Genomic DNA, 12,790 nt, shown 5'->3' with positions numbered 1-12,790 from the left:
ACGCTTAAAAATTTGCTAATTCTTTTCAACCTTAGACTATAGAAAGAATAACAATAGATACCGATCCCAAAAATAAAAAGACTAGTTAAAAAAAACTAGATTATCGACTTTTAATACAGATATATAACACAGTATATCTCTCTATATTATAAAAGAGGATGCAAAGCGTTATGCGTGATAAGTGATCTTCCAAGCTCTATTATTTATTTGTAGGAAATTACCTTTCAAGATTTATCTGAGTTTTCCGTTGTAATATTATTTGAATATAATAAATTATGAGGAGCCGTGATGGCCTAATGGTTGAAGCGTATGAATCATTACAGAAAATTTCGTCTTCAAGCTCAGACAAACGCGAATTCGTTTTTATGCGTTTAATTGGTATTGAGGCATTCTGCCACGTATACATCGATGTACCCAAGACCTATTTGTCTAATAAGTTGACAGATTTAAGTATGTATTAAGTAATTATATTAATTGTACGAAATGTAAAACATTACAACATTGACACGTATTATAAAATAAATTGTTTGGTATGTATGTCGTTGGAGGAGACGTCTAAAATACTGGCTCGGCCTAGTTTAGACGGACGTTCTCATCATTCACTAAAAGTAGACTTCATATCAACATTACCTAGATTCAATTAAAGTTTCTAACGGGATGGCAAATCCAATACCACTGGAAAGAGATCAGGCTCAGGACCAAAGGCTTTACGTGCTATCGTACAAAATGAAAGTGTAATTTTCAGAAATTGTGTTGCTACTGAGAATTCTCGAGAGGAAACTATTTTTTAATGACCCGACAAGGGTTTGGATCCTATGACCTTGCGTTCTGCCTTTAAACTAGCCACTAGACCAACGAGGTAGTCAGTTATTACTATAACGGGATTACTTTATATGGGACTTGTTTTTGCAATGTTATGCTAATGTAATTAATTTGGTTCATGTCTCCATACATAAATGTCCGTAGCACGCAAACTTAGTTTTCATTGTTAGCCATCAAATTATTTTTGCTTTCGAGACAGAATTAAGTCTACTCTTAATTATGAAAATGGTGTCTCCTTTGTTCGTCTAGTGGTTTGATATAAGGCTCAGACCCCGAGGTCGTGTGTTCAAACCCCAGGAAGGGACGTTAAAAAGTAATTGGGTTTTTCTGGTCGTCAAAAGTTTTGGTCGTGTGGGTAGGTACCACCCACTCATCAGATATTCTACCGCTAAAGGGCAATATCTAGTATTGTTGTATTCCGGTTTGAAGGGCAAGTGAGCCAGTGTAACTACAGGCACAAGGGACATAACATCTTAGTTCCCAAGGTTGGTGACGCATTGGCAGTGTGAGGAATGGTTAATATTTCTTATAACGCCATTGTCTCTCTCGTCCACAAGAAAACAAAATATTTGGAAGTATGTACAGTACGTGCTTCAGAAAGCACGTCAAGCCAAGCCAAGTGGTTTTACCCCTAAACTAGTTAGGGTCGTCTCAGATTTGCCGACCTTTCGGATTATGAGACTGCACCTGTGTTTGCGCACAGACTTGTCCACTATAATATGTCCTGCGTCGACAAATTCGAACGTCGAAAAATCGGTCAAGACGACATCATCATTTTCATCATGTCTACTAGGAAAGATGCGTTGTAGAGAAGAAACTTCTTTATTTTATTTTATTTTTGACTAATTGTTCCCAGTTCCTACTATATATTTTATCTGATATTTATATTTAAAAAATAAAATGCCAAAAATCGGTAGATATACCCGTTTATTTTGAAACAAAATAGGTTATATAACTCCACGCTATGGTACATACAGTTTCAGTAGCGCAACCATAACAGTCAAATATGGCTAAGGCTATGTAGAACCCGTTTAAAATTCAAATTATGTAAGGGTTTTTGAAAGACCTAAAAGATAAAAAAAAATTGAAGTACCCTTGTTATTCCTCAATTATATCGCACGCCGATCCCTGTTAAAACTACATTGTCATGGTCATCCGGTGTAATAGCCATATTATTTTAATTTAATTTTCATTTCGAATTTTTACAGTTCAAGGTGATATCCCCTCGGTCACATCTAATCAATGGACGTGAGGAGAACGCATCTTCTGATAGAGTCGACGGGCACCTCAGCCCTATACGTCAAATTTGACATTCGTCATATCATATCCCGAGGAACAATCAATTTTTCCTCCTCTTATTATTACTACTTTTAATCACTGTTATGTTCCCGTAATAAATTTTCTTTCTTCATACATAAAGTTCGTGTTACAGTCAACGATGACGCCGTGCACGCTCACGCACGTTCGCGACAAGGCATACAAAGGCATGGAGTTAGCGATAATCCGTAATAATACTGTCTGTATTAGTATGTAACTCTGGAACAGCTCTGATACTTTGCAACAACCAATATTGAAAATAATAAATAAATATTGGACAACATCACATACATTACTCTGATCCCAATGTAAGTAGCTAAAGCACTTGTGTTATGGAAAATCTGAAGTAACGACGGTACCAAATACACTCAGACCCAAGACAACATAGAAAACTAATGAACTTTTTCTACATCGACTCGACCGGGAATCGAACCCGGGACCTCGGATTGGCGTACCCATGAAAACCGGTGTACATACCACTCGACCACGGAGGTCGTCATATAATAATTTATATTTAATAAAAATTTACTGACAACATTTAAGAAAACAAGTATTATTTTAAATTAATTTTAAACATTATTTAAGTTATACGCTAAATGTTTTTATTTAAAATAGCTAGACAGATAGTCAAATGGGCCATCTGACAGTGGTCATCACCGCCGATAGACATTAGGACTGAAAAACTATTAATCCTCCTAATTAGATTTACTTGGTGGTAGAACTTTGTTCAAACCCGTCTGGGTAAGAACCATCCACTCAGACTCAGATATTTTGCGCCAAGCATCAATACTTGGTATTCATCTTAGTTCCCAAGGTTGGTGGCGCAATGGCGAAGTGAGGAATGATTAATATTTCTAACAGCGACAACGTCGTAGGGGAGTGGTGACCACTTAACATCAGGTGCCCCATTTGCCGGTCCGCCTACCCTTAATATAAAAAAAAAACATAACTAAAATATAAATGAAATATAATATACATATTAAATATGTATGTATGTATTGTATGTTTATTAATATACACATAAATTACATCGTAATAAGACCTACACGTATTATTTAATTTTAACAATTTACAAAGAACATACTATGAGGTATTAAAGCTTTTATTAGAAAATATTTAAAAAAAAAAAGAACAAAAAAAATATATAAATATGAAAAACCTACGAAATCCTGAAATCCATATACCTATATACCTATTCATGTTTAATGAGAGTGGATTTAATAAAAATCGAACCTTGGATCGAATCGATGGATTGAATCGATTGGAAATCAATATCACCACCATCATCTTCATTAAAGCCTATACAGTTTGGTTTTAGATAAACTAACAATATCTTTATATTTATCGACGAGTAAAGTAGATGACAGGAGTTTCTTAGCTCGCTTACATGTCATTATTTAAAAAAAAATAGAGACTAATTTTATTATTATCTTACTATAATGTTTACAAAACAAAAGAATAGTTCAAAATCACCTAATGTTTTCAAATATCTATGAATATTGTATAAATAATAATTTAATTGACGATGATAACACTGACGATACACTCGTAAAGTTTATAATATGTAAGACTATAAAATAAAGTACGCTGTCGCGTCAAATTTTCTGAACGCGATAAATTCAAATACTTAACACTCATGTACCACTGTACATGAGTGTTAAGTATTTGAATACCATACCATGTCATACCATGTCACTACACATCAGTGATGTAACGAAGACCTGAATATCTATGGACAGTAATGATCCCTTACCATCAGGTATTCCATATGCTCGTAATCCAAACTGTGTTATTGTGATTTTTGTCCCATCAACTCCTGAACTATAATATAAATATATGTCGATAACGATAAGTATATATAGAAGCAGCAATAATAATTATTTAATGAATAATTCCATTTTTAAAACCGTGTTGAAACGAATGTTTAGCATTTAATAAGTTGATTTGGAACGGGAAACACGTTGTGAATTAGTGCCAGGATTTAAACAGACCCATCGTAACTATGAAATTGTTGGCTTTTTATGTTATTATTTTCGAACTATATCATTTTGCGTACAGCCACAGAAGTAGCCGATTATTATCAACTTCACCTATCAGAAGATTAAGGTACATAACACAAGACGAATATTTTGATAGAATTGTCGATTTAGTCTACTCTGCCGAAAAACTGTTAAAAGTAATATGCTTGGAAAATTTTGTTTCAACCTCAGAAGTTTATGAAAAATATGGTTACGTGATTAATTATTCAATAAACGAAATGGACGATATGAATATCCAAGTGAGGATAAAGAACAGAGTACTTTACACGGTCATTCGCCAAGACGAAAAAACAGATGATTTTGTTGATATCAGGATATTACCCAAGATTTTGAATATTCGTGAAGCAGTATGGTACAAAGCGTATAATGAACTTAAAGTATTGATTCCCTATAACGTTAAATTTGGTGAAATTGTACCAGATACATGTGTCTGCGATAAATCTATCTTTATTGTGCCGGAACGTGTAACCGTTATTGATATTAAATAAGTGACTATAACCAGGCCCGTCTTAATCTCTGGTGCAGGATGTGCAAAAATCTCGGACGGTAAGAATTGGGATACGCCTCGCTGATGACGGTCAAGTCTTGGATAAAAGGAGAGGCTCCCAGAAGGTCTCTTAAAAATCTCTTACATCTGGGTAGTGGAGATTGCACGTACACTGCTTGCACCTGGACACGTGTTGGGCTTAAGACGAGGTGCCTATAGTGTATACTTTTAATAAGGAAAGATAATGTGTGCAGATTCATCAATAATAAAATATATTTTAAAATCAAACCATGTCTTTTCTAACTTTGTTCTATCCAATTTAGTTTTTGCTAAGTTAATGCTATCTGAAAATTCATGCGACAACTAAAAAAACTTGTAGTACCTACTGATCATTTAGTTATAAGCGTGTATTTTCTTTCTTCATCAAGCTTCATATGTAACGTATAAACCCTGTTCAAGTACTTATCTATATAAAATAATTGTCTCGAACAATATGATTTGACATATATTCCGTAAAACTACTGTACTATGTATTATAATAACAATTGATTTTGTTTCTGTTAAGGTCTACAGGTGATATTTCTACATAAAACATTTACATTCATTGAGTATTAAATTTTATATTATTTACATAGGAATTATTTACATTAAAAATTTAAATAAGATTATACGAATCGATATTGAAAATAGTTACTGTACAAATGATCGTTTGGAAAAGTAGATGAAATGTTAGCAGGGTTTACCAATTGAATCGCAAATTAAATAAGCAGGTGGAAAATTAACCAGCTCACCTATCCCTAGTAGTAGTAATATGATGTTACCTATACGTTTTAGAAAAACTTCTGTAGTATGTTTATCGATATTAATCCTATATACGACCTAATAATGGGTACTCAGAAAGAAAGAAAAGTATTTTAAACATAATTATTAATATCTATCGGGAATATGTGATTATCATATATCAGAATTTTGATCATCATTTGTGAAAAATTAGTACCTAAATAGTTTTATTAATTGCACACACATGTGCAATGTCTAAATAATTATAACAAATATATATGAAATACACCCATAGCTTAACCACAAACGTTAGGAATATAATTTACGTAAATATTGTGAGTGTGACGCTAATTACCAATGACATACATAATACGTGTACAGTCGCATAAGATAATGTTACTGTGTACAGGACAATAAATTATAACCAAATTATAATAAACAATAATTACAATTTTCCTTGTAAAATTTGCAAATTGCTCATTGAAACAAATAAGATTTTGAGGTATAGCTTGAAATAACTAACTTCGACATTCAATTGCCACGATATCATTGGCAGACATCTCGGTAGTCTATGGTTTTTATTATGAATTAGAAAAGATATAACATTTTAACTGTCCGCCAAGTTGTTAACGGAAATTTAAAAGCCAGTAAACTAAATGTAAATAGATAAGTGAAATAGTGTTGTATTATAAATAAGGATATATTAATCAATAACTGTTTCTAATACCAATAATAGCATAATTATAGACAAGCGCATAGAATATTTAAATCTACGGTTTGTTTTTCTGTACTACCTTTTCAGTTAGAATAATAGTTTTGAATTGTTTCTCAGTCCATAATTACGATCTAATTTTTTGAATTTTGTAATATTCCCGTGTTTCCAGCAGAGAATAAGTGATTTTTTTTATACATTGTCTTTTTTATACTGGCAATACAGGCATGTGAAAAGATAACGCTTTCATTACTATTTGTTATCGCTAAAACCAACATTTTTCGCAGATTTATTCATAAATATATAACAACTTATGTCGCACAAATCTAAAATGAACTGGGAAAATGATTACCTCCAGGAAATAAATATGAAAACACTGACAAAGTATATTTCATAATAAATATGGGTTAATAAAACTGTAATGTTATTGACTTCATTTTTCCTCTTGTCCCACACATACTATGTTTACAAATAAACACATGTCCAATTTAACTTTCACACAATGGTTTGCGCAGTGCGGTGCTGTATCTACTGCCACAACCTAAGTAGAGCTCTTACATTCCAACGATAATTATAGGACAATATCTTCTGTACACGAATTCATGATTCTGAATCAAATTTATATTTGGCAACATTTTTTAATAATAAAAATTAAAAACTTTTGTACATAGGTACGTGTGAACCATTCCATTTGCGGAAATGTGCTATTTCATTTTCGTAAGCCGTCATCCCATCTTTATTAAGGAAAGCAACCTTCACGGGAACGATATAGAAGCAATTTCTGCGACCCTACTCTTTGAAATGGTTGAAAGGGAGCAACTGTTTGTGTTCTAAATTCACATCATTTTAGAACATTAAGCGTAAATTCTTTAGATACTCAGAGTGGAATCGCAGATTTTTTTGAAGAGTTTTGTGTGAAATCCTGAAACCCTTGGAAATGTTAAGTCATTGTAAATTTAAATGTTTCAAATCATTGGTACCAAAACGTCTAATAAATTAGGTTCCAGGATATATAATATTTACAACTAAAACTTCTATATTCTGTTCTCATTTACATTTTAATTAAAATATTTATGGATCGAATAAGAAATTTTATATCTGTGATTTATTGGTTTACTAGCGACCTGGGTAAACCGATGCAGTGAAGATCTGGAATGCTTAGACCTAGAAGAAGAACAACCTTTGGCTCAACTAAGTTCTGTGCAAACTGACAAAATGACTCTTTTTTTCACCGAGCTCCTAGACCACGACCGCGATGACGTCATATGTGATCAGGATTTCGATAACTTTTTTGAGGTAAGCAATAGTTGAGTAGTTCATGATAACTTTCATAACAGTTAGGTTATTTTTTTATTTATATACAGCCAATCTGGCCATGCAGATTGAACACGCAACTAGAACTGGTAAAACATAAGCAAAAATTTAAAATTCAAATCGCTATCACTATTAAATTATCCCGTTCTTAACTCGCCTTTTAAAATTAAGCTATGGCATATATTAACCACTAATAAAAAAATATATATTCATATCAAACTAAAATATCTAATCATGGATTTAAGTACCTACTAACAAAAACCAGGTGAAATAAAAAAAAAAGTTAATGGAATCGAAACTGCGACGTCTAGCATTGACTTTAAAAATCATTAATTAATAACATATGTAGGAGGTATATTTAAAATAAAACTTATTTTAACCCACAATTTTCTGTCTCACAATGTACAAAGCAAATTTCTTTGCCAATGTAAATTTGATCTTTCATAAAGAACTTGACACCCTATTTTTTTCAATTATCCAATGTTCAAAGTAAGCCGTAAAAATTGTCATGAATTTGCATTTTATAAATTGAATTTTTAAAGAGTAAGCCTTTCGTTCTGAAACGGCTCTAATCGGATTCCGAGATATTAGTTAAAACCGTGGAAACCATCCGATTACCGTTTTGTTGGTTTGCACAAAGAATTGTGCGAGGTTATGTCATGTTTTTTTACCTATACAATTATTTACATATAAATTATTTCTATGAATAATAAATATTATAAATAGATAGAGCGTAAATACACGCCCAAAAGGGAAAAATATATACTGTCTATGAACATGTAATGGTTAGAAAATATATCTATTTTGCCAAGGTAATACTTTAAGGTTATGTTAAAAACTAAATATTTTATCACGTACCTAGTAATAATTAGTAAAATAGTGAAAAGCAACTTCATAATTGAATAATGTAATTAAAATATGAAATATTACTGAGTAACGGAATTAAAACAGTCCTAAGCGTTTTGTAACTACTTGCAGTAAGAAATTGGATCAATTAAATTAATTTGGCGAGGTATTTACAGAAGCTTGCCCACTTCGCCGACTGGTCGACAAACTCGTCCGAATTTCACATACTCTTGGAAGTAAAGAGAGAATTCATCGAGAATTTCCTCAATCCGTTGCCCCCCAAGTAAGTTGACTGATCTATTCACAAAGGTAACCAAATGGAGCGCCATAACGAATTACCGCAATTTATCGGCATTAGAGTTCGTTTTCAGAAATTGAAATATTATACTAATGCGACAATTATTAAGATGAGGTACTTCAAAGACACATGAATAAGTCTAAATTAAATGATATTTACTTGTGACGGTATTAAATACTCATCGTTTTATTTTGTATTTGAATATATGTATACTGTATCTGGAAGAGACCAACTTTATAAAAAAATCAAATGTAGGAAATTATTTAAATAATAAGACCTTAATTATATACAAACATAAATTAAATATAGTACTTTATGAAATCCACGCGGTAATGCCGCGTGAAATGGTGGCAAGTATGCTAGCAGCATTTCCCTGTTGAATCGCAATTGCGATCCTCTGGCCAAAAAATGAGCCAGCGTCCACTGGTGGAGGCAATAAGGCGTGGTTATATATTTTTAATAAAATCTTTTTTCACTATTACTCCAAGGCCGAGATGGCCCAGTGGTTAGAACACGTGCATCTTAACCGATGATTTCGGGTTCAAGCCCAGGCAAGCACTACTGAATTTTCATGTGCTTAATTCGTGTTTATAATTCATCTCGTGCTCGGCGGTGAAGGAAAACATCGTGAAAACCTGCATGTGTCTAATTTCAACGAAATTCTGCCAAATGCATATTCCACCAACCCGCTTTGGAGCAGCGTGGTGGAATATGCTCCATACCTTCTCCTCGAAGGGCGAGGAGGCCTTAGCCCAGCAGTGGGAAATTTACAGGCTTTTAATTAATTAAAATTACAATATACTTTTAATAAAAGCTTTTTTCATTAATATTATTTCAAAAATAAATCTTAATAAAAACGCGTTAATCGTACAATTCCAAATTCTGACTATTTTTTTGCCTTTTATTCTCAATGCAATGCAGTGCGACAATGGTATCCTTGCCAACTGTAGAGCTATTCTGTAAAAATTATAGAATAGTACTTCTTATTTAAGACTTGTTCAAATTGACACATTTTTGTATTACTAGTTTAATTTCTCATTAACTTTTATGTGTTAAATATATAAATATAATATTTTCTTATACATATACTGTATATATTTATTTCGAATGGTTTTATTTTACGCCGTATATTGTTGCTACTAACAAATAATAATATTTATACAACAAAACACGTAAATATAAAGAAAATAAAAAAACAGACAAGACAGAGAATTATATTGTATATTTATTAATTAACAGGTGGGCAGAATTACCATACTACAGACGAGTTTGCGGACCCGAAGCCGGCGGCATGCCAGGCAGAACGACGCTCGAAGGTTGGTTGGCGCGGTGGGCTTTACATCTCAGTGAAATGCGTCGTTTCGTCGATCTGCCGCTTTACCTACAATACCTCTGCAAGATATTTTTTCACGTTGTAGATCGAGAAAGTGAGTATTTCAATATAAAAATAAGTAGATATATATGTATAGTCGACCAGCAAATGGTTAAATATTTACGGTACATAGAATAAGTACTTTAATTTCTAACATAATATCACGTGATTTAAAATAAATACATATATAGTAATATACCGTAGAAACAATACAAACTTAGGCCAAATCCAATTAATATAAAATCAGAACACAAAATGTATTATGAACCTCATTCCGGCTACATCAGAAAATCCCAATACTAATTATAAGGAAAAGTCTTTGGTAACTTGTTTGATATACGGATTTCATTATACAACAGTAAGACCTTTTAATTGACGGCTCCAACGAAATAAATAGAACAAGCTAATTCCATCTGAACACGAACGAGTATGTACCCTACTTTTCTCGCTGCGAAAGAAAAAAAATGTTTGTAAAACTGGCAATGTATAATTTATACAGCTGATTCAATGGTTGACTAATTAGCTATACTCGTACATAGGATTAGAGGCAGACCATTTATATAATGAGGTCATAAATTTGATACATTTCATTTAAAAAAAAACTTATTTGTAAGGGAATTAAAATTAACAACGAACGCTTTTAATTTTGCTCTAATAGATTATTTATCTATGTTCTAAAAGATTTAAACTGTTGAGGGAACTATTCACTGGAACTTCTGAAACTCTCGTAGTTAACTTTCTTTAAATCGTTTTATCCTAGAAAATTTCAAGTATTTAAAGATTGAACTATCCTTGTAAATAGAAAATAAAATGTAAAGTTTTAAAATAGCTCTATTGATAACCTAATTTAAAAAGTCCTAATATACTTAAAACATAAGTATATATATTATACTAATTTGTAATTTTAACGTATTAAAATGGATACAGCGCGTAATCAATTATTCCTTTAATTTAATTTCATTTTAGTCCTAGTACCTTTTCTGATCTTATTATATCTTATATATTTGTGTACATAATTAATCATTCCTTTAGATTCTCAAAAATCTGAAATTATATTGATACGTAAGGAAGACAATTTTTTGAAAGCGGATGTTATTAAAGTATATGACATGTTTCTTATTAATTTCACTATTCATTTCTTGTTTTATTTAACCGTATATATTATTAATTATTACTAGAGCGTTCTCCGACAGAGATCCTTTTCATAGGCAACTGTACCTTCGTACCTTCAAATATTATAAATACTAATCAAAGATAATGAGATTTAGGCATAGACAATTTTACATTTTTTTTGCTAAATTTATATAATACTCTTAACACTAATGACTGTTAAAATTAAATTATCGTTTTGCTTACTAGGTGCAGGAGAAATAACAAAGCCGGCGCTCGCCGCGTTTTATCGCTCCGTGATCGGACTGCCAGCTAACAGGGTTGAAGAAATTATTGATACCGCTTACGACAGAATGACCAGTGTAAATATACTTTATATCTATTTTGTATTTTTGTTAAACTATCCTGGAAATATTTATGTGTACAATTATATGTACTAATACAGGTGCTGTTTCAATACATATGCAAGGATTAATAGATTTAGGTGATATCCAAAGCACAGGAGATAAGCACAGCAAAACTATAAAATATATAACAACTTCTACCATCGTCTCCCATCGACTATTAGATTATTTATAAACATTGACATGGATTGTACCATAAACACGTTGTGGTTTTGGAATTGAACATAACTTAAGTACAATCCACGAGGCTATCTCGACCCTCTATCTACCTTTATTTGATGGAAGAGTTTTTTGTCAGCCCCTGTGAGTAGATACCACCCACTTATCTGTATTCTACCGCCAATCAGCAATACTTAGTAGGGTATTGTTGCGTTCTGTTTTGAAGATATAGTGAGCTAGTAAAATTATAGGTACAAGGGACATAAGATTTGAAATCTTAAGATTGCTCATAGGTTGTTCGGGACAATTAATATCTGTTAGTAATAATGGTTGCGCGGTGATGACCACTTCCCATCAGGAGGTGTATAAACCATTTTTTCTACATTCTCTAATTATTCTTAACTGTCCTTCCAGAATAGCTACCTGATCCTCGATTATGGTACCTACGTTCACTGCTTCACTAACTGGTTGATGGGGAAGAATCCGAACGGTCCAGGGCAGTGGGTGCTCGTTCCACCGAAGGATTCCCTGCCACAGCCCCCATTCCCTGTAGACTACAGCGCTTTAAACACCGAGCCAGCGAAATTAGAACCTTATGCTCCTGACAAGAAGACTAATAGACACTCGGTCATTGTATAGTCAATTTTTACAGATAATAATTAAAATTAATATATAAATTATAAGACTAATTATAAAATACTATTAGTAAGATTAAATTAAATACACTTAGGACAATTTATTTAATGTGAAAAATACTTGAATGCACAACTGATATAAAAAATAGTTAATTTGGCAACTGACATAATAAGCAAAAATAAACTGATATTACCTGTTAATCATCGAATATTTATTTAGTTAATTTTCTTTTTTATCGGTGTTGCCACATTTTTGATTAGAAAAGAAAGAATGAAATTAGAAAAGAAAATATGCAGTTCTTTATTTAAATTTGCTTTGTGAAAATTTGTGTTTTTTTTTTATTTGATTGTACATAATATGATTAATGTATTACTTTATGAATTTTATTTTTTTAATTATTCAATATAAATTAACTTAATACTAGCTATAATAGGACACGAGTTAGTAGGACTTACATACTATTAAAAAGTGTTTTATGCACTAAATGAAACTAG

At 32.1% G+C, this 12,790-nt stretch overlaps 1 protein-coding gene across 1 annotated transcript in view; it reads left to right on the top strand.

Annotated features, from left to right (window-relative positions):
* The window catches only part of LOC125071308, a 93,092-nt gene extending 80,752 nt beyond the window's left edge, over positions 1-12,340 (top strand). Inside the window, exons 4-8 of the mRNA XM_047681501.1 lie at positions 7,278-7,453; positions 8,494-8,600; positions 9,855-10,042; positions 11,347-11,459; positions 12,075-12,340. Coding sequence (XP_047537457.1) covers positions 7,278-7,453; positions 8,494-8,600; positions 9,855-10,042; positions 11,347-11,459; positions 12,075-12,299 — 809 coding nt within the window. The 3' untranslated portion in view covers positions 12,300-12,340. The remainder of the gene's footprint in view (positions 1-7,277; positions 7,454-8,493; positions 8,601-9,854; positions 10,043-11,346; positions 11,460-12,074) is intronic.
* The last annotated feature ends 450 nt before the right edge of the window (positions 12,341-12,790 follow it).

Source organism: Vanessa atalanta, chromosome 19, assembly GCF_905147765.1.
Source record: "Vanessa atalanta chromosome 19, ilVanAtal1.2, whole genome shotgun sequence".
Taxonomy (NCBI): domain Eukaryota; kingdom Metazoa; phylum Arthropoda; class Insecta; order Lepidoptera; family Nymphalidae; genus Vanessa; species Vanessa atalanta.
Note: the sequence above shows the minus strand (reverse complement) of the source record. Positions and strands in the feature narration are given on the sequence as shown.